This window comes from Bombina bombina, chromosome 2 (assembly GCF_027579735.1).
Source record: "Bombina bombina isolate aBomBom1 chromosome 2, aBomBom1.pri, whole genome shotgun sequence".
NCBI classification, from domain to species: Eukaryota; Metazoa; Chordata; class Amphibia; order Anura; family Bombinatoridae; genus Bombina; species Bombina bombina.
Genome location: NC_069500.1, coordinates 1,031,719,533 through 1,031,743,183, shown reverse-complemented (window position 1 = coordinate 1,031,743,183; position 23,651 = coordinate 1,031,719,533). Strand labels below are relative to the sequence as shown.

The 23,651-nt window shown below is 37.9% G+C and overlaps 1 protein-coding gene across 3 annotated transcripts in view; it reads left to right on the top strand.

Annotated features, from left to right (window-relative positions):
- The window catches only part of ANKRD50 (ankyrin repeat domain containing 50), a 242,600-nt gene that overhangs the window by 171,518 nt on the left and 47,431 nt on the right, over window positions 1-23,651 (top strand). For 2 of the 3 annotated variants that reach the window (XR_008400711.1, XM_053703632.1), the window contains exon 4: window positions 15,354-18,904. Coding sequence is in view for 2 of the 3 variants with exons in the window: in XM_053703632.1 (XP_053559607.1) it covers window positions 15,354-18,901 (3,548 nt within the window). In the remaining variant the exon portion in view is untranslated. Of the gene's footprint in view, window positions 1-15,353; window positions 18,905-22,464; window positions 23,585-23,651 lie in introns of those variants that run through there. The other variant, XM_053703633.1, reaches the window with a different exon arrangement.

Below are 23,651 nucleotides of genomic sequence, written 5' to 3'. Positions count from 1 at the left end.
ATTCATCCAGATCATTATCAGTTCCTGAGATTCTCTTTTCTAGACAAGCATTACCAATTTGTGGCTCTACCGTTTGGCCTTGCTACAGCTCCAAGAATTTTCACAAAGATTCTCGGTGCCCTTCTGTCTGTAATCAGAGAACAGGGTATTGTGGTATTTCCTTATTTGGACGATATCTTGGTACTTGCTCAGTCTTTACATTTAGCAGAGTCTCATACGAATCGACTTGTGTTGTTTCTTCAAGATCATGGTTGGAGGATCAATTTACCAAAAAGTTCTTTGATTCCTCAAACAAGGGTAACCTTTCTGGGTTTCCAGATAGATTCAGTGTCCATGACTCTGTCTTTAACAGACAAGAGACGTCTAAAATTGATTACAGCTTGTCGAAACCTTCAGTCTCAATCATTCCCTTCGGTAGCCTTATGCATGGAAATTCTAGGTCTTATGACTGCTGCATCGGACGCGATCCCCTTTGCTCGTTTTCACATGCGAACTCTTCAGCTCTGTATGCTGAACCAATGGTGCAGGGATTACACGAAGATATATCATTTAATATCTTTAAAACCGATTGTTCGACACTCTCTAACGTGGTGGACAGATCACCATCGTTTAATTCAGGGGGCTTCTTTTGTTCTTCCGACCTGGACTGTAATTTCAACAGATGCAAGTCTCACAGGTTGGGGAGCTGTGTGGGGATCTCTGACGGCACAAGGAGTTTGGGAATCTCAGGAGGTGAGATTACCGATCAATATTTTGGAACTCCGTGCAATTTTCAGAGCTCTTCAGTTTTGGCCTCTTCTGAAGAGAGAATCGTTCATTTGTTTTCAGACAGACAATGTCACAACTGTGGCATACATCAATCATCAAGGAGGGACTCACAGTCCTCTGGCTATGAAAGAAGTATCTCGAATTTTGGTAGGGCGGAATCCAGCTCCTGTCTAATCTCTGCGGTTCATATCCCAGGTGTAGACAATTGGGAAGCGGATTATCTCAGTCGCCAAACGTTGCATCCGGGCGAATGGTCTCTTCACCCAGAGGTATTTCTTCAGATTGTTCAAATGTGGGGGCTCCCAGAGATAGATCTGATGGCCTCTCATCTAAACAAGAAACTTCCCAGGTATCTGTCCAGATCCCGGGATCCTCAGGTGGAGGCAGTGGATGCATTATCACTTCCTTGGAAGTATCATCCTGCCTATATCTTTCCGCCTCTAGTTCTTCTTCCAAGAGTAATCTCCAAGATTCTGAGGGAATGCTCGTTTGTTCTGCTAATAGCTCCGGCATGGCCTCACAGGTTTTGGTATGCGGATCTTGTCCGGATGGCATCTTGCCAACCATGGACTCTTCCGTTAAGACCAGACCTTCTGTCGCAAGGTCCTTTTTTCCATCCGGATCTGAAATCCTTAAATTTAAAGGTATGGAGATTGAACGCTTGATTCTTGGTCAAAGAGGTTTCTCTGACTCCGTGATTAATACTATGTTACAGGCTCGTAAATCTGTATCTCGAGAGATATATTATAGAGTCTGGAAGACTTATATTTCTTGGTGTCTTTCTCATCATTTTTCTTGGCATTCTTTTAGAATACCGAGAATTTTACAGTTTCTTCAGGATGGTTTAGATAAGGGTTTGTCCGCAAGTTCTTTGAAAGGACAAATCTCCGCTCTTTCTGTTCTTTTTCACAGAAAGATTGCTATTCTTCCTGATATTCATTGTTTTGTACAAGCTTTGGTTCGTATAAAACCTGTCATTAAGTCAATTTCTCCTCCTTGGAGTTTGAATTTGGTTCTGGGAGCTCTTCAAGCTCCTCCGTTTGAACCTATGCATTCATTGAACATTAAATTACTTTCTTGGAAAGTTTTGTTCCTTTTGGCCATCTCTTCTGCTAGAAGAGTTTCTGAATTATCTGCTCTTTCTTGTGAGTCTCCTTTTCTGATTTTTCATCAGGATAAGGCGGTGTTGCGAACTTCTTTTGAATTTTTACCTAAGGTTGTGAATTCCAACAACATTAGTAGAGAAATTGTGGTTCCTTCATTATGTCCTAATCCTAAGAATTCTAAGGAGAAATCGTTGCATTCTTTGGATGTTGTTAGAGCTTTGAAATATTATGTTGAAGCTACGAAATCTTTCCGTAAGACTTCTAGTCTATTTGTTATCTTTTCCGGTTCTAGGAAAGGCCAGAAAGCTTCTGCCATTTCTTTGGCATCTTGGTTGAAATCTTTAATTCATCTTGCCTATGTTGAGTCGGGTAAAATTCCGCCTCAGAGAATTACAGCTCATTCTACTAGGTCAGTATCTACTTCCTGGGCGTTTAGGAATGAAGCTTCGGTTGACCAGATCTGCAAAGCAGCAACTTTGTCCTCTTTGCATACTTTTACTAAATTCTACCATTTTGATGTATTTTCTTCTTCTGAAGCAGTTTTTGGTAGAAAAGTTCTTCAGGCAGCGATTTCAGTTTGAATCTTCTGCTTATGTTTTTCGTTAAACTTTATTTTGGGTGTGGATTATTTTCAGCAGGAATTGGCTGTCTTTATTTTATCCCTCCCTCTCTAGTGACTCTTGTGTGGAAAGATCCACATCTTGGGTAGTCATTATCCCATACGTCACTAGCTCATGGACTCTTGTTAATTACATGAAAGAAAACATAATTTATGTAAGAACTTACCTGATAAATTCATTTCTTTCATATTAACAAGAGTCCATGAGGCCCACCCTTTTTTGTGGTGGTTATGATTTTTTGTATAAAGCACAATTATTCCAATTCCTTATTTTATATGCTTCGCACTTTTTTTCTTATCACCCCACTTCTTGGCTATTCGTTAAACTGATTTGTGGGTGTGGTGAGGGGTGTATTTATAGGCATTTTAAGGTTTGGGAAACTTTGCCCCTCCTGGTAGGAATGTATATCCCATACGTCACTAGCTCATGGACTCTTGTTAATATGAAAGAAATGAATTTATCAGGTAAGTTCTTACATAAATTATGTTTTATGTAAGAACTTACCTGATAAATTCATTTCTTTCATATTAGCAAGAGTCCATGAGGCCCGCCCTTTTTTGTGGTGGTTTTGATTTTTTTGTATAAAGCACAATTATTCCAATTCCTTATTTTATATGCTTTCGCACTTTTTTCTTATCACCCCACTTCTTGGCTATTCGTTAAACTGAATTGTGGGTGTGGTGAGGGGTGTATTTATAGGCATTTTAAGGTTTGGGAAACTTTGCCCCTCCTGGTAGGAATGTATATCCCATACGTCACTAGCTCATGGACTCTTGCTAATATGAAAGAAATGAATTTATCAGGTAAGTTCTTACATAAATTATGTTATTTCAACTATCACTGGGGGAAAAGGAGTTTTTTTGCCTCAGGATAAAAAGACCTAAGGGTAAATCTAAGGCTTCTAACCGTTTTCGTTCCTTTCGTCAAAATAAAGAACAAAAACTCAATCCTTCCCCAAGGAATCTGCTTCCAATTGGAAGCCTTCATCAAATTGGAATAAATCCAAGCCATTTAGGAAACCAAAGTCAGCCCCTAAATCCGCATGAAGGTGCGGCCCTCATGCTAGCTCAGCTGGTGAGGGGCAGATTAAGGTTTTTCAAGGATTTTTGGATAAAATCTGTCCAAAATCATTGGATTTAGAGCATTGTCTCTCAAGGGTATCGAATAGGATTCAAAGTAAGACCTCCTGTGAGAAGATTTTTTTTTCTCTCGCGCATCCCTGTAAATCCAGTAAAATCTCAGGCTTTTCTGAAGTGTGTTTCAGATCTGGAGTCTTCAGGGGTAATCATGCCAGTTCCTCCTCAGGATCAAGGTTTGGGGTTTTATTCAAACCTATTCATTGTACCGAAGAAAGATAATTTATTCAGACCAGTTCTGGATCTAAATATTCTGCCTTTTGTTCAGCGAGGACATTATATGTCCACAATAGACTTGCAGGATGCATACCTTCATATTCCGATTCATCCAGAACACTTTTAGTTTCTGAGATTCTCTTTTCTAGACAAGCATTACCAATTTGTTGCTCTTCCATATGGCCTAGCAACAGCTCCAAGAATATTTTCAAAGGTTCTGGGTGCCCTACTATCTGTAATCAGAGAACAGGGTATTGCGATGTTTCCTTATTTGGACGATATCTTGGTACTAGCTCAGTCTTTACATACTGCAGAATCTCACACAAATCAACTAGTGTTGTTTCTTCGGAAACATGGTTGGAGGATCAATTTACCAAAAAGTTTCTTGATTCCTCAGACAAGGGTCACCTTTTTAGTCTTCCAGATAGAGACAGAGTCATCGCAGCATGCCGGCTCCTTCAATCTCAGTCATTCCCTTCAGTGGCTATGTGCATGGAAGTTTTAGGTCTCATGACTGCAGCATCGGACGCAATCCCCTTTGCTCATTTTCACATGAGACCTCTACAGCTTTGTATGCTGAATCAATGGTGCAGGGATTATACAAAGATATCACAATTAATATCCTTGATTCCCAATGTACGACACTCTCTGACATGGTGGATAGATCACCATCGTTTGGTTCAAGGGGCTTCTTTTGTTCGCCCAACCTGGACTGTGATCACAACAGATGCAAGTCTTTCAGGTTGGGGAGCTGTTTGGGGATCTCTGACAGCACAAGGGGTTTGGAAATCTCAGGAGTAGAGATAACCAATAAATATTTTAGAACTCTGTGCATTTCTCAGGGCTCTTCAGTTCTGGCCTCTGCTAAAGAGAGAACCGTTCATTTGTTTTCAGACAGACAATATCACAACAGTGGCTTATGTCAATCATCAGGGTGGGACTCGCAGTCCCCAAGCTATTAAAGAAGTATCTCGGATACTTGCCTGGGCGGAATCCATCTGCTTTCTAATCTCTGCTGTGCATATCCCAGGCATAGACAATTGGGAGGCGGATTATCTCAGCCTCCAGACTTTACATCCAGGGGAGTGGTCTCTCCATCCAGATGTGTTTTCTCAGATTATTCAGATGTGGGGTCTTCCAGAGATAGATCTCATGGCCTCTCATCTAAACAAGAAACTTCCCAGATACCTGTCCAGGTCCAGGGATGTTCAGGCGGAAGCAGTGGATGCGCTGACGCTTCCTTGGTGTTATCATCCTGCTTACATCTTCCCGCCTCTAGTTCTCCTTCCAAGAGTGATCTCCAAAATCATCGTGGAACAGTCTTTTGTGTTGCTGGTGGCTCCAGCATGGCCACACAGGTTTTGGTATGCGGATCTGGTTCGGATGTCCAGTTGCCCGCCTTGGCCACCTCCGTTACGGCCGGACCTACTATCTCAAGTTCCGTTTTTCCATCAGGATCTCAAATCATTAAATTTGAAGGTATGGAAATTGAACGCTTAGTTCTAAGTCATAGAGGTTTCTCTGACTCTGTGATTAATACTATGTTACAAGCTCGTAAATCTGTCTCTAGAAAGATTTATTATAGAGTTTGGAAGACTTACATTTCATGGTGTTCTTCTCATAAATTCTCCTGGCATTCTTTTAGAATTCCTAGAATTTTACAGTTCCTTCAGGATGGTTTGGATAAGGGTTTGTCTGCAAGTTCCTTGAAAGGACAAATCTCAGCTCTTTCTGTTTTATTTCACAGAAAGATTGCTTTACTTCCTGATATTCACTGTTTTGTATAGGCTTTAGTTCATATTAAGCCTGTCATTAAATCAATTTCTCCTCCTTGGTGTCTTAATTTGGTTCTGAAGGCTTTACAGGCTCCTCCATTTGAGCCTATGCATTCTTTGGACATTAAAATACTTTCTTGGAAAGTGTTGTTCCTTTTGGCTATCTCTTCTGCTAGAAGAGTTTCTGAGCTATCTGCTCTTTCTTGTGAGTCTCCTTTTCTGATTTTTCATCAGGATAAGGCAGTTTTGCGGACTTCTTTTCAATTTTTACCTAAGGTTGTGAATTATAACAACATTAGTAGAGAAATTGTTGTCCCTTCCTTGTGTCCTAATCCTAAGAATTCTTTGGAGAGATCCTTACATTCTTTGGATGTGGTAAGAGCTTTGAAATATTATGTGGAAGCTACTAATGATTTCAGGAAGACTTCCAGTCTATTTGTTTTATTTTCTGGTCCTAGGAAAGGTCATAAGGCTTCTGCTATTTCCTTGGCTTCTTGGTTGAAATTTTTGATTCATCAAGCTTATTTGGAGTCGGGTCAGGCCCCGCCTCAGAATTACAGCTCATTCTACTAGATTAGTCTCCGCTTCGTGGGCTTTTAAGAATGAAGCTTCAGTTGATCATATTTGCAAAGCGGCGACTTGGTCCTCTTTGCATACATTTACTAAATTCTACCGTTTTGATGTATTTGCTTCTTCGGAAGCAGTTTTTGGTAGAAAAGTTTTTCAGGCAGCTGTTTCAGTTTGATTCTTCTGCTTTTTGATTTAAGTTTTTTTCTTTCAAAAATTAAAATAAACTTATTTTTTTGGGTTGTGGATTAATTTTTTCAGCGAAATATGGCTGTTTTTATTTTTATTCCCTCCCTCTCTAGTGACTCTTGCGTGGAGTTCCACATCTTGGGTATTGATATCCCATATGTCACTAGCTCATGGACTCTTGCCAATTACATGAAAGAAAACATAATTTATGTAAGAACTTACCTGATAAATTAATTTCTTTCATATTGGCAAGTGTCCATGAGGGCCACCCTTTTTATGGTGGTTATGATTCTTTGGTCAGTGGGTTTGAACCCAGGCAAAGCTCCTGCTTTCTGATCTGCTGTGGGCTTCTGGGGTCAGCTAGCCTTCCAAAGCAGAGGTTGTTACTCTGGGGACTTGGTTTTCTGTTGTTATCCAGTTTGGTTCTTTCTGAGACAGGTCCTTTTTCTGTCTCCGAGAGTTTGGCAGGAGATCGAGGGTCTCTCCTTCTGGGTGTACCTTGTTCTGGATTCCCAGAGAGGTTTTTTGTATTTGAACCTTTGGGGGAATCCGGTATAGGCTTTTTGGGCGTCAGTGCCTGTCCCAGTCTTTTTCCTTAAGGGATCCTTAAGATGATCTATGGACCTTTTAGGGCTTGGGATGTTTCTCTTCCTTGACTATGTCACTGCTTCTGGGTTGACTCAGTCTGTCGGGAGCAGGTGTCAGGGTATCTGATTGCCTTTCTTATGCTGCAATATCTGTTCGTAGTTTGGTCTTCATTATGGGTGCCTCCTTATGGGGTTTGACTGGATCTTCGCCTTTGGATCCATGAGAGGGTTATTTCTGAGGGGTGCCGGTCCTTTCCTTAGCTTGTAGCTGTTGCCTCGTTATCTTGGGATGGCGTCCTTCCCCCCCCCCCTCTTTCTTGGTGGGGTGGTGTTGATCCCTCTGTGTTAATATCCCTTTTTTTTTTTTAGATTCTCCTTTATTACTTTTCAGGGTGTACCGGAGGAAGGGTTTGTTAGCCGGTTATGGATGGGACTGCTAGTTCCTCTAGCCTGAGGGTTAGGGGTTATATCATCCGTCGCATTCTGCCCTGGTATGTGGGCTTCTAAACAGATTCTAGATGTCAGTTTCGGGTCTGTTTCCTGTGGTTAATGAACTCTTGCTGTTCATTTCTTTTCCCTAGGATGCGGATTGGGGTCAGGCAGTTCTGTTCTAGACTTTTTGGTCTCTTCAGCAACTTAGTCTCTCCTGCTAAGTTTTTTGCATTGGTATCGATGCAGGCGATGGGTCTGAATTTTCTATTCTTAGTTTTCGTTCTGTGGAATTTTGCCTTATGTTTCTCCAAGGAGCCTCTCCCTCTGTTCCCTTTTTTTCTTCTGGGGCCGGGTTTCGAGGTCCTTTCAGTCTTTTTCTAGCGTACTCGGCTTACTTCTTTTTATCTTCCTATTCGGAAGTGTAGGTATTGGGAGTCTTGGTTGTCCTTCTTGTTGTGTTCGGGGAGGACTGTTCTTAGTTTGGTCTCGTTGACAGCAGGATTCTAGTCTCAGGTTTTCTTTGGGCTCGTTTTGGGACCAGTGATTTATCTGGTTTATGGCGTGGGCTCTTTTGGTCATGATTGTTGGACAATTACTTGGTCCTCACATTTATTTGATCTTTTGCTTCTGTTGAAGCAGTTTGCGGGAGATTGGATTTTTCTCAGGCTGTGGTGCCCTCAGATCGGATTCTCCTTTCTTGTTACCCCCCCCCCCCCCCCCCCCGTTAGCATTCAGTGTCCTCCATAGCTTAGCTTGGGTATTGTTTTCCCAAAAGTAATAAATGCAGCTGTGGACTCTCCCTGTATTTAGAAGGAAAACATAAATTATGACTTACCAGATAATTTATTTTCCTTCGATACAGGGAGAATCCACAGCTCCCGCCTGTGCTCTCTGGTGGGTGGCCCTAAGTTTTTAAGTTTTTCTTCTGGCACCTTTTTCACCCTGATATTTCTCCTACTGTCCCTTGTTCCCTCGGCAGAATGACTGGGGGGATGAGGGAAGTGGGGGAGTATTTAAGCCTTTGGATGGGGTGTCTTTGCCTCCTCCTGGTGGCCAGGTTCTGTATTCCCAAAAGTAATGAATGCAGCTGTGGACTCTCCCTGTATTGAAGGAAAGGAAATTATCTGGTAAGTCATAATTTATTTTTTAATTATTTATTTTTATTTTATTTAATGTAGGATTTTACCCCCTTACCTTCCCACCTCGCTGATCCCTCCGAAAAGCTATCTAACCCTCCCCCCCTCTAACTCATTTCCACCATCTTGAGTACTGGCAGACAGTTTTCTATAATTTTTTTATTTCAATTTAATAAAAAAAAAATAATCAAAACCATTTTTCTCTAGTATAGATGGCCCCCCCTCCAGCGATGTACTAGAATAAACCAGCAATGCCAGGGCCCATTGTGCTTGTTTTCATTTTAATGACTGTGCCTTAGATTATGAACTCCCAAGAATAATCTGCACTTCTTGGGTAGCATAGTATAGATCAGTAGCAACCAATCTGTATAAGGACTGAAATGTTTCTTAGGTGGAGATTTATCAAGAGGTGAATGGTCCTATTGGTTGCAGTCTCAATATTTGAGCCTGCAACTGATATTTATGAAGCATTGGTTTTAAGTAATGCTTCCTAAACCCCTCTCTGCTAACTTCAAGTTTGCGGATAAAAATCGACAAGCTCTGCTTGCGCACAATTGGTTGCGTGAGTGCAGGTGGGCGACATTGCATGAGCATCCATCTTTGTTAATCTTTACATTTAATGCTTCGTCGTGAATCACATTTTGGAAGCAAAATGCTGCATTTTATATTTGAATGCAATAAATTGCTAGCTGTAACAATACATATTTGAGTGGTCTGTTCTCTTATGTACTTGAATGGTTGGACTGCTTTTGGTAACTTTGTTTAATTAATTCCTTTAAAGGAATACTGAACTCCAAATCAGCAAGCACTGTCCAGTGTACTGAACCAAAAATGGGCTGGCTCATAAACTTACATGCCTGCTTTTTCAAATAAAGATACCAAGAGAACGAAGGAAAATTAAATAGGAGTACATTAGAAAGTTGCTTAAAGGAACGTGAAACCCCAAAATTGTATTTCATTATTTGGATAGAGAATACAATTTTAAACAACTTTCTAATTTACATCTATTATCTAATTTGTTTTATTCTCTTGGTATTATTTGTTGAAGGAGCAGCAGTGCACTAATAGTTTCTAACAACAAATGGGTGAGCCAATCAGTGTGTTTACAATTGTATTCTCTATCTATCTGAATCATGAAAGAATTTTTTTTTGTTTCATGTCCCTTTTAATAGGAGTAAATTAGAAAGTTGCTTAAAAGGATTAAAAAAGTAGATTGGAAAATTGTTTAAAATTACATGCTCTATCTGAATCAAGAAAGTTTATTTTGACCTAGACTGTCCCTTTAAGTATTTTGTTTATGCATGAGTGATGTTTTTGTACATAATAGAGCAAATTTAATTTTCATTCTTGTGGAGGCATGGCATTGCCAGTCAGTGCTACAGTTGGAGTAGTCTTTCTTCAAGTATCAGTTGTGAGCAAACCTGCATATCCTACTAATTTTATTATCCGTTTTAAATATGAGCTCTTATGTATTTGGGTTTTTTTGTTTTTTTTTGCAAAAACAAGTATCATTGGTCTTTTATATGACATGATAGAAAATGTTCCTTTAATTGTTCAAACCTGTAGCAAATGACTTCTATTGATGTTAATATGTTCCAGCAGCAGACTGCATTCCTGTGATGGTATCTTTTAAAGGAAATAAAACTGGAATTTGAGAGGCGCAACAGTGCATTTCAAATACATTTAGAAGCATTTTTGCAGTAAGTTTATTTTGGCAAAAATGCTTTTGTGATATATATATATATATATATATATATATATATATATATATATATATATATATATATATATATATATATATATATATATATATATAATTTTAATTTTTTTTTATTTATTTTTTCTCTTCTGCACACTACTCACCAAGCTTTTATATCTCTTTAAGGGACACGTTTAAATTAAAAACAGAAAATCTCTTATTATGGAGTTTACATTGTTATTTTAGCATAAAGTTAGGAATCCTTTTGAAATCACTTATATATATTTTTTTTCTTTAACAAAACACATCTGTGTTGACTGAAGTTGCTTTTTTTTTTTTTCTTCTTATGCATTTTTTTATTTAAATTAATATTTTTATTGAGGCATGAAACTAAATAAGCTTAATCTCTACCAAAATGTACTTTTTTAATATTTTATATATTTTGTTTGTGATTAGATAAATGGATATCAACCAAGGGTTTTTACCATTTCTCAATGCAGACCATATTTTAAGGAAATTTTATTGGCTCACAGACAAGCAAAATTAGTGATCAGGCGCTATGATTTTCTAAGCTAGTGACATCTTAAAAATGTATTTCTTAAATTCTCAAGGATAAATGTGTATAATAAAAAATACTAATATTTATGTCTTTAGAATAATTTCCCTGCCAATGGTATATTGCTAGTCTGCCCACTGTTAAATATAGAGAAATGTCTAATTTCCTATTGATTTATGTGCCATGTGTTAAAGAAACAAATTAAAAATTCTAATTTTGAATAAAAGCATTTTTTTTCTTTTGCTATCCACATATATTTGATAAATTGCTTATAGTAAACACTACACACCACTGACTGATAATTGTATTGTTAGTCATCAGACACACGTTGAAGGCCTTTATGTAGAAAAAGTATATGAATGACTGAACAGATCAGCATGAATGGAATTTCCATAAAAATAAACACAGGAAGTTGCAGCTTGCTGTTCTATTGTTACCCCCCCCCCCATCCTTACTATTTAAATGGGAAAAGTTATGTTACTGACCTTGATGCTTGGCATGTATTGTGTATTTGGCTGTTAAAATATTCAATATATTGCCAGGTTTTGCTTTTCATATTTTTAACTCTTATTGCGATTTATATTTCCCTGTCCACTTTGGCATGTGACAACCAATCACGAAAGGGTACATGTATATGAGTTGTGTACTCTTGCATGTGCTCATTAGAAGCTGGTGGTTTAGAAAGTAAGCACATAGACCATGCACAGTCCTAAAAGAATGAGCAGCTTCCCAGAGTGTATGAGGTGTGCTAAAACTGTGAAGTATGATAAATACAAGCTTATACTCTGATGCAAGCATTGGTGACATATAGTGCTCAATACATGTACACTGTTTCTGTTCTACAACAAATTTCATAACCGTAATTAGATTTTTTTTTTTTTAAAGTATATGTTCTCGATAAATCACTTTATAAAAGTTTTTTTTGTTTGTTTGTTTTTTTTATTTGGAATTTTTAAAAAAAATGGATTTGTCAGTTTTTGGAAGCATCCAAATGAAATCATAGCTTGACAAATTCCAGGAGTTATGGTGCAAGGGCTCCTAACCCTTTACTGCTAACATTTTGTGCTGATCTACATTTATGTAGTTTCAAATATCCTTGTATGACTCCCAGAAGTATTTGTCTGGATCCGTGGCAAAACTGCCATACTTTAATTTGTTAGAGCATATGATATTTTCTTTCATGTAATTGGCAAGAGTCCATGAGCTAGTGACGTATGGGATATACAATCCTACCAGGAGGGGCAACGTTTCCCAAACCTCAAAATGCCTATAAATACACCCCTCACCACACCCACAATTCAGTTTCACAAACTTTGCCTCCTATGGAGGTGGTGAAGTACGTTTGTGCTAAGATTTCTGTTCAGACAACCTGGACTGTGATCACTACAGATGCAAGTCTTTCAGGTTGGGGAGCTGTTTGGGGATCTCTGACAGCGCAAGGGGTTTGGAAATCTCAAGAGGTGAGATTACCAATCAATATTTTAGAACTCTGTGCAATTCTCAGAGCTCTTCAGTTTTGGCCTCTGTTGAAGAGAACTGTTCATTTGCTTTCAGACAGACAATATCACAACTGTGGCATATGTCAATCATCAGGGTATGACTCACAGTCCACAAGCTATGAAAGAAGTATCTCGGATACTTGCTTGGGCGGAATCCAGCTCCTGTCTAATCTCTGCGGTGCATATCCCAGGTGTAGACAATTGGAAGGCGGATTATCTCAGCCGTCAGACTTTACATCCATGGGGAGTGGTCTCTCCATCCAGATGTGTTTTCTCAGATTGTTCAGATGTGGGGTCTTCCAGAGATAGATCTGATGGCCTCTCATCTAAACAAGAAACTTCCCAGATACCTGTCCAGGTCCAGGGATGTTCAGCTGGAAGCAGTGGATGCGCTGACACTTCCTTGGTGTTATCATCCTGCTTACATTTTCTCGCCTCTAGTTCTTCTTCCAAGAGTGATCTCCAAAATCATCATGGAACACTCATTTGTATTGCTGGTGGCTCCAGCATGGCCCCACAGGTTTTGGTATGCGGATCTTGTTTGGATGTCCAGTTGCCAACCTTGGCCACTTCCATTAAGGCTGGTTCTTCTATCTCAAGGTCTGTTTTTCCTTCAGGATCTCAAACCATTAAATTTGAAGGTATGGAAATTGAATGCTTTGTGCCAAGTCATAGAGGTTTATCTGACTCAGTAATATTACGTTGCAAGCTCGTATATCTGTCTCTAGAAAGATTTATTATCAAGTTTGGAAGACTTACATTTCATGGTGTTCTCATAAATTCTCTTGGCATTCTTTTAGAATTCCTAGAATTTTACAGTTTCTTCAGGATGGTTTGGATAAGGGTTTGTCTGCAAGTTCTTTGAAGGGACAAATCTCTACTCTTTCTGTTTTATTTCACAGAAAAATTGCTAAACTTTCTGATATTCACTGTTTTTTGTACAGGCTTTAGTTCGTATTAAGCCTGTCATTAAATCAATTTCTCCTCCTTGGAGTCTTAATTTGGTTTTGAAGGTGTTACAGGCTCCTCCATTTGAGCCTATGCATTCTTTGGACATTAAACTACTTTCTTGGAAAGTGTTGTTCCTTTTGGCTATCTCTTCTGCTAGAAGAGTTTCTGAGCTATCTGCTCTTTCTTGTGAATCTCCTTTTCTGATTTTTCATCAGGATAAGGCGGTTTTGCAGACTACATTTAATTTTTTACCTAAGGTTGTGAATTCTAACAACATTAGTAGAGAAATTGTTGTCCCTTCCTTATGTCCTAATCCTAAGAATTCTTTGGAAAGATCCTTACATTCTTTGGATGTGGTAAGAGCTTTGAAATATTATGTTGAAGCTACTAAAGATTTCAGGAAGACTTCAAGTCTATTTGTTTTATGTTCTGGTCCTAGGAAAGGTCAGATGGCTTCTGCTATTTCCTTGGGTTCTTGGTTAAAGCTTTTGATTCATCAAGCTTATTTGGAGTCGGGTAAGACCCCGTCTCAGAATTACAGCTCATTCTACTAGATCAGTCTCCACTTTGTGGGCTTTTAAGAATGAAGCTTCAGTTGATTAGATTTGCAAATCGGCAACTTGGTCCTCTTTGCATACACTTACTAAATTCTACCGTTTTGATGTATTTGCTTCTTCAGAAGCAGTTTTTGGTAGAAAAGTTCTTCAGGCAGCTGTTTCAGTTTGATTCTTCTGCTGATAAGTTTTTTCTTGTCATTTAAAGAATAAATTTATATTTTGGGTTGTGGATTATTTTTTTTCAGCGGATTATGGCTGTTATTTGTTTTTATCCCTCCCTCTCTAGTGACTCTTGCGTGGAGTTCCACATCTTGGGTATTGATAACCCATACGTCACTAGCTCATGGACTCTTGCCAATTACTTGAAAGAAAACATAATTTATGTAAGAATTTACCTGATAAATTAATTTCTTTCATATTGGCAAGAGTCCATGAGGCCCACCCTTTTTTATGGTGGTTATGAATTTTTGTATAAAGCAGAATTATTTCCAAATTGCTTTGTTGATGGTTTCTACTCCTTTCTTTATCACCCCACTACTTGGCTATTTGTTAAACTGAATTGTGGGTGTGGTGAGGGGTGTATTTATAGGCATTTTGAGATTTGGGAAACTTTGCCCCTCCTGGTAGGATTGTATAATCTCATACGTCACTAGCTCATGGACTCTTGCCAATATGAAAGAAATGAATTTATCAGGTAAATTCTTACATAAATTATGTTTTTTTTCCATAATGCGCCTAGATTACAAGGTGTTAAACCCCAGCAAATGCTTAAACACGTAGTTAAAATTATATTATGGAGCTGCAAACCGTCCAGCTTCCAAACATGATGTAGATGGTGATATTTGAGGTTATCAATTGTCGCTCCTTATTAGCTACCTTGGTGTGCCCTGCTCAGGAGCTGCAAGGCTTTTAGCTTCAGAACATGATTTAAACGGTTTAACTCCTTTGCTGGGTTTAAACTCCTAGTAAACTTGGCTCACTACGGCAAAAAGTAAATACTCTAACACCGGGCTTATGCCCTGGAGCTCCAGGACACCCATGGTTCTCCACACTTCCTTCTGCCACCAGCCACATTTAAAATGTAGTTTTGTACGACTAGATCCTTTCTTGGCCTTGTAGCTGTGAAGTACAAATCAATCCTTTTTATAATAAATATATGTGTGTGTGTGTATGTATGTATTTCTATATGGATAATTTTATATATATATATATATATGTGTGTATGTATTTTCTGTGACCTAATTTTTGGGCTGGCTCCTAGATTTTAAACAAATTTGTCCCTGCTCTAACCAATATTAGAGTAGTCAGTTTTGCATTAGAGAGTAAAAGCTTAAATAATGAATAGGCTTTTTGTCAGAGAAATCTGTTGGCACCACTTGTACGTGGGGCATATATATATATATATATATATATATATATATATATATATATATATATATATATATATGTATGTGTGTGTGAATGTATGTTTAGAGTTTCTTTATCCTTTCTTATTTTACATATATATATTTTTTATCTTTCGCTTTTAAATTAATATTCATCTGTTATTTTAATTGCAGGTTTCCGTAAAATAAGTCTGGATGATCTTCGTAAGGCCTATATTGTGAAGGATGTTCAACAATATATTCTTCATCGACTGGACCAAGAAGAAGCATTGAGGCAACACTTAACAAAAGAAACTGCAGAAATGTTAAATCAACTGCATATCAAAAGCAGTGGATGCTTTCTTTACTTAGAGCGTGTCCTAGATGGGGTAGTAGAAAACTTTATAATGCTTAGAGAAATACGGGATATCCCTGGAACTTTAAATGGTCTATACTTATGGCTTTGTCAAAGACTGTTTGTAAGAAAACAGTTTGCAAAAGTTCAACCAATTTTAAATGTCATTCTGGCAGCTTGTAGGCCTTTAACAACAATAGAACTTTTTCATGCAGTTTGGACCAAAAATATGTCATTAACTATGGAAGATTTTCAACGAAAACTGGATGTACTATCAAAAGTTTTAGTAGAGGGATTAGGAAATACAAAAATCCTTTTTCATTATAGTTTTGCAGAATGGTTACTTGATGTGAAACACTGCACTCAGAAATACCTATGTAATGCAGCAGAAGGACATCGAATGCTTGCAATGAGCCATACATGCAGGGCAAAAGAACTGACACCTGTAGAAGTTCAAGAATTCGCTTTGCATCTCATACACTCAAATTTGCAGTTAACAAATTCAGAGCTAGCTTTATGGATGATCTGGAATGGAACATGTGTAAAAGATTCACTATGTACTGTAATACCAAAGGAGCAAGAGGTGCTACAATTATTAGTTAAAGCAGGTGCTCATGTTAATAGTGAAGATGACAGAACATGTTGCATTGTAAGACAAGCTTTAGAAAGAGAGGATTCAATACGCACATTACTGGATAATGGTGCTTCTGTTAACCAATGTGATTCAAATGGAAGAACTTTATTGGCTAATGCTGCCTATAGTGGCAACCTTGATGTGGTCAACTTACTTGTTTCAAGAGGATCTGATCTTGAAATTAAAGATGCAAATGGACAAACTGCACTTACATTAGCAGCTCGTCAAGGGCACGTAAAGGTTATTAATTGCTTAATTGGATGTGGCACAAATATAAATCATTGTGATCATGATGGATGGACAGCTTTACGATCAGCAGCATGGGGTGGGCATACTGAGGTAGTCTCTGCTCTTTTGTATGCTGGAGCCAAAGTTGATTGTGCTGATGCAGATAGTCGAACAGCTTTAAGAGCAGCAGCATGGGGTGGCCATGAAGATATTGTTTTAAATCTGTTACAGCATGGGGCTGAAGTTAATAAAGCAGACAATGAAGGTAGAACAGCCTTAATAGCTGCTGCATACATGGGACATAGAGAAATTGTTGAACATCTTTTAAGTCATGGTGCAGAAATTAATCACGAGGATGTGGATGGACGAACAGCTTTGTCAGTTGCAGCACTTTGTGTACCTGCAAGCAAAGGACATGCATCGGTAGTTGGCCTACTTATTGAAAGGGGTGCTGAAGTAGATCATTGTGATAAGGATGGAATGACTCCTCTACTTGTTGCAGCCTATGAAGGACATGTAGATGTTGTTGATCTACTTTTAGAAGGTGGGGCAGATGTTGATCACACTGATAATAATGGCCGTACTCCCTTGCTTGCTGCGGCTTCTATGGGACATGCATCAGTTGTTAATACACTTTTATTTTGGGGTGCAGCAGTAGATAGCATTGACAGCGAAGGTAGAACTGTTCTTAGTATATCTTCAGCTCAAGGAAATGTTGAAGTTGTGCGAACTCTTCTAGACAGAGGTTTAGATGAAAATCACAGAGATGATGCTGGTTGGACTCCATTACATATGTCTGCTTTCGAAGGCCACAGATTAATATGCGAAGCACTAATTGAACAAGGTGCTAGAACAACTGAAATTGATAATGATGGCCGCATACCTTTAGTGTTGGCTGCACAAGAAGGACACTATGATTGTGTTCAAATAATTTTGGAAAATAAATCTGCAGTTGATCAAAAGGGATATGATGGTAGGAATGCTCTACGAGTTGCATCACTGGAAGGACACAGGGACATAGTTGAATTGCTGTTGAGCAATGGCGCAGATATAAACTCCAAAGATGCGGATGGGCGACCAACACTTTATATACTGGCTTTGGAAAACCAGCTTACAATGGCTGAATATTTTTTAGAAAATAGAGCAGATGTTGAAGCTAGTGATGCTGAGGGAAGAACAGCTCTCCATGTATCTTGCTGGCAAGGGCATTTGGAGATGGTGCAAAGTATTTTATCATACAGGGCTGATGTCAATGCATCAGACAATGAAAAGCGCTCAGCCTTACAGTCTGCTGCTTGGCAAGGTCATGTAAAAGTTGTACAGCTATTAATAGAACACGGGGCCTTAGTTGATCATACCTGTAATCAAGGTGCTACTGCACTTTGTATTGCTGCCCAGGAAGGTCATACAGATGTTGTCCAAGTTTTGTTGGAACATGGTGCTGACCCAAACCATGCAGATCAGTTTGGACGTACAGCTATGAGAGTTGCAGCAAAAAATGGACATTCTCAAATAATTAAACTGCTAGAGAAATATGGAGCCTCTACACTTAATGGTTGTAATCCATCACCAATTCACACAATGGAACAAAAAGCCTTAAATCCATCATCAACAAAGGTGCAGTCGTCAACAATGAAGTCTAATAGTTCTTCTAGCACAGGTGGTGGTGATGTGCATAATGTGCGTGGATTATGTAATGGACCTTCTCATGCTTTCAGTTCTCCATCAGAATCTCCAGATTCTACTGTAGATCGCCAAAAGTCTTCTTTGTCTAATAACTCCTTAAAAAGTTCTAAGAATTCTTCTCTTCGTACAACTTCCTCTACAGCTACAGCCCAAACTGTGCCTATTGATAGTTTCCATTGCCTTTCTTTTACAGAGCAAATTCAACAACATTCACTACCAAGAAGCAGAAGTAGACAATCTGTAGTTTCCCCTTCTTCCACAACACAGTCACTGGGACAAAACAATAGTTCACCTATCAGTGAGTTTGAATGGAGCCAAGTAAAGCCTTGTTTGAAATCAACGAAAGCTAATAAAAAAGAAGGGAAAGGAGAACTGTCAAACAAATCTGGTTCTGTGGGTAAAAAAAATAAGCAAAGTAGCTGTTCTCAACCTATGGTTTTAGAGTATGAAATGACTCAGTTTGATAAACATGTACCTAGTTCTGTAACAAATATAAACACACCATTAAAACAAGTTACAGCAGACACATCTGCAAAAATCCAAATTCCATCAATCCAACAGGAAATTGGTCGTTCTCAGCAACAATTCCTTATTCAACAGCAAAGTGCCGACCAGAAGAAAAGGAATGGTATTCTGACTAACCCTAATTATCACCTTCAAGGAAATCAGGTTTTTCTTGGTCGTGTTTCTGTACCAAGAGCTGTGCAAGGTCGAGGACATCAAGAAGTTTTAGATGGTTACCCTTCAACTGAAACGGAATTAGGCCTTAAACAATCGCTAAAGCTTCAAATTGAAGGAACTGATCCTAGCTTTAACTATAAAAAGGAAACCCCACTATAAATGGTAAAACAAAGTTTAATATATTATGCAGTACAGCACAAATATTTCTGCTTGCCATTATTCTATGTAGGATCCTCTTGGGTTTAAGTGATTCATTACTTGCATGGTACACAGATAACAAAATAGTAGTTTATTGTTTCTGAATCACTAGACCAACACACAAATGCTCCAATATACATTGCACCTAGTATGTCCATACATTCCACAAAACTGGTGATTTTTATTTTTGAGAATGAATCTGACTTAATGCTTTGATATCTCAAAAGATTGTCTTTTTATATGCTAAGAACAAAGAATATCAAAGCATTGTCTTGGCAGTGAAACTAGAATGATTATGAATGCATATTGGTGACTGCCTTTTTTAGTGAGAACGTTATAATTATCTTTTTTTTTCCCTTAAAGTCTTTTAGTGAGAAAACAATTTCATGCCTAAAAACCATAAAATTGATCCCTAATAGGGACATATTATACACAGTATTATACACCAATTTTCATTTAACTGCATGTAATAGACACTACTATAAAGAATAATATGCACAGATACTGATCTAAAATTCCAGTATAAAACAGTTTAAGAATGTACTTAGAAGCTCCCAGTTTAGCTCTGTTAAAAAGGTTACTGGAGCACCCACTGCAAGTGGTTCTATAGCAAAAAAAAACAGACACTCTACACCCCCCCCCCCTTCCTCTGCATATGAAAAGTCTCTTTACACAAGCTGGAGTAGGTATACACCAGTATTCTCCTAAAACTTTGGGCCTTGATTAAGGGTGTGAAAATCAGTGCTATGTTATTAAAAAATAAGCAAAACTATACATTTTCTTTATTTAAAAAAAAATGTATGCATAGGCTATATAAATGGATCATCTACAAAACATTTATGAAAACCACTTCTTTCATTGAGGAAAAGAGAATATGTAGCTATAAAGAAAATACTCTTGATTTCATGTCTGTATAGCTTTAGGTTAATTTACCCATAATGCAGACCTTTTATAGTGGTAAGCACAATTAAAGGGAAATTAAAAACAAAATACATTTTAAATGCATAGTATTATGGTTATTCCCTTATTTACATTTTTATTGCATTTCAGTGATGGTTTGTTTGAAGGAGATCTACTGCACATGTGACGATACCTGGAGTGTAACCTAAGTTCTAACATGGCGGTATTTAAAATGACAGGGAGGTTCATGAAATGCATTTATCCAGTAATTAACATAGTACACTTTTGAATATTATTTGCTGTATAATTAAAGAAATTTGTATATGTGTTAACAGGGCTGGCTCAAGATATTGTGCTGCCTGGGTCCGAATACATGTTTATAAACATTCAAATGTGTCCTTTTGTTAATAAAAATGTGCAGAGTTTTGCTCTTAGGTTAAACCTGTTTAAAGCTTTTCTGGGAAGAATTATCAATATGTAGCATGTATAGGGTCTAGTAAACCTAAAGGAAACAACATTATTCAATGGATTCCAGCCTATAGGGTAAGAGAGGTGCTAATTAGCTTTTATTTATAATTTAGTGATGGTAAATAATGCTGCTTTCATATGATGCAGTGCGAACTACATTGTTGTAGTACTTAAAACGCTATATTTGTATTAATATTATACTGTTTATGTAAAATGTGATAAATGTTTCCCTGCTTGCTTTAGTGTAGTAACATATAGATTGGTCCCAACTGCTCTGCACAAGAGATATAATGCACACACTCAGCATCTATGTAATTCAGTACAACTCAGATGTACAGTAAAATGTAAAAATATTGGACTGGTGTGAAAAATGCTGTGCCAAGTTTTGCCATGGTGTATGACTTTTTACATCAAACTGGCTTCTGCAACCTCCCCTTCTTAGCAGAGTTTGGCTGTTCCTCGCCCGTGTTTTATACATCCTACACAGCTGTTTAAGTTAATGATTGCGTTTTAACCTACATATTCAATTGATTATCATTAACACCTGTTTCTTATAATTGTTAAATCATGCACCTGACTACCTTCCTACGAAATCCTTGACCTAGAAGAATTAATGCTGTTTTGAAGGCAAAGGGTGGTCACACCAAATATTGATTTGATTTAGATTTGTTTTATGTTCACTCATTTTGCATTTTGTTATTAAATTAAAGAAGCAAGAAAGATATAGAGAAAGTGTAAATATACTTAACTTCAAAAAACAAGGGATTTCAGCAAATCTCACAAATATATATCAGATAATCTGAATATTAATACTTTTAATTTATTTTAGTATCAGACAAGTCACACTCCACACAAGTGGCACCAATACCGGTGGGCATCAGTACATATACACTAGTACCAATCCAAAATTATCAACACAGCACACAATTAAAAGCATGGCCAGCTCATTAATAGTATAGAAACCCAGGTTTATAGCAGCGGCAATACCTCTACTAGAGGGTGGCCCCACTTTCCAATGGGAATCTGCCACCTTAGTAAACAAATTGGGGATCTATGCAGTGCTTGAAATGGTCATTGAGAACCCACAGTATACATGACATATGTATGTATATAACAACATAAGTAGAAAATGGATAGACGAAGGATGACACAGCAATCCAGGGCAGCTATATGTTATCAGGGGTTACTCATGGGGATCTTTGTCTATCCATATACAGGTATAAGGATAGCAACTGAAGCTGGTCCAGTAACACATCTAGGACGTCACACGCTAACGCTCTGAATTTGAACACACAGTTATTTTAAGTTGGATACATGCTGCAGGATCTCTTATTGACAAACAGGATCCTTGATGTTGAATCCCTCAAAAAAGAAAAGTAACTTTGTACCCTTCTATATGCTTTATACGCTATTGAGCATGACATGCATAATAAGGAATGGCTTAAGGACCCTAATGAACTGACCTGTACTGACAAATTGCAGTACCCTTGCTATCTGTGGATTTTTTGGTGGAAAGCTTAACTTCACTTGCTATCCTTATACCTGTATATGGATAGACATAGTGACCCATGATAACATATAGCTGCCTTGGATTGCAATGTCATCCTCTGGCAGGGGTGTTGTCTATCCATTTTCTACTTATGTTGTTATATACATACATATGTCATGAATACTGTGTGTTCTCAATGACCATTTCAAGCACTGTATAGATCCCCAATTGGTGAACTAAGGTGGCAGATTCCCACAGGAAAGTGGGGCTACCCTCTGGTAGAGATTTTGCAGTTGCTATAAGCCTGTGTTTCTATACTATTTATGAGCTGGCCATGCTTTTAATTGTGTGCTGTGTTGATAATTATGTATTGGTACTAGTATATGTCTTGATGGCCACCGGTAGTGGTGCCACTTGTGTAGAGTGTAACTTGTCTGATACCAAAATAAATGAAAAGTATTAATATTCAGATTATCTGGTATGTATTTGTGAGATTTGCTGAAATCCCTTGCTTTTTGAAGTTAAGTATATTTACACTTTCTCTCTTTCTTGCTTCTTTAATATGGTATGTAGTATAAAGGGTCTGCACCATCTACACTTATTAATAATACAATTATTGCATTTCTTCCCATCCTATGTACAAAAATATTCTATCTCTTTCTTATAGGTGATAAAAGTCCAACGATCCATTGCTCCTGGGAATTACCTTTCCTGCCACTAGGAGGCGGCAAAGATTCCCAAACCTCAGAACGCTATATAAACCTTCCCACCTCTATAGTAATCAGCCTTGTCTTTGCCTGGATGTAGGTGAATGAAGATGTTTTTTTGGGGGGGGTTTCCTGGTTAGGTCCCTGGAGTTCCCCTCTTCAGTACTGACTTAGTCATGAGGGAGATATTTGAAGGATTAGGCATTAAACTTATCTTTTATCTCTTTATTTTTTTATTTTTTTTTATTTTCTGACATTTAGTGCAGGAAACTTCCTTTGCACTTATTTGTCTTTATTTTCTTACTCCATGACATGCTTAAAGGGACAGTCTACAATAGAATTGTTATTGTTGTAAAAGATAATCCCTTTTATACCCATTCCCCAGTTTTGCATAACCACGTTATATTAATATACTTTATACCTCTGATTACCCTGTATCTAAGCCTCTTCTGACAGCCCCTGATCACATGACGTTTTATTTATTATATATTGACTTGCCATTTAGTACTGTGATGTGCTAACTTTTAAATAACTCCTTGGGTGTGAAAACAATGTTATCTATGTTGCCCACATGAACTAGCAGTATCCTGTAGTGGCTTAGAAAGAGGCAGAAATTTAGAGGCTTAAATGTTATAAAGTATATTAATATATCAATGTTGGTTGTGCAAAGCTGGGGAATGGGTAGTAAAGGCATTATCTATCTTTTTAAACTATAACAATTTTAATATAGACTGTCTCTTTAAAACCTTCTACTGATAACATTCTAACTAGATTAAAAGTTTTTGAGGTAAGTTTATGTTTTGGGGGCGGCTTTATCTTATAATGAAAACCATTATAATGAAAACCATTAGGAATGCCTTTGGCCAGCTTTTTAGTGCTAGCTTCATTAGCACATATACTTTGAGCTCAGAAAGATATTTCTTATATGTTACTTTTTTGCACTATTATTTTGGGGCTTGGTGAGCGTGTTTGTGTGTGGGCGTGAGTGCTTGTGTGCACAAGATCATTTGGTGCCTTTTTTGTTTATATTCTGGATGCTGTGGTCACCGCTTTTTGTAGAGGTTGGGTGGTTGGTGTGGGTTCCCCTCTCCTCTGTAGTTGCCATGGACCATGCTGATTCTTTGCAAGCTAGACCTAATCCAGATTT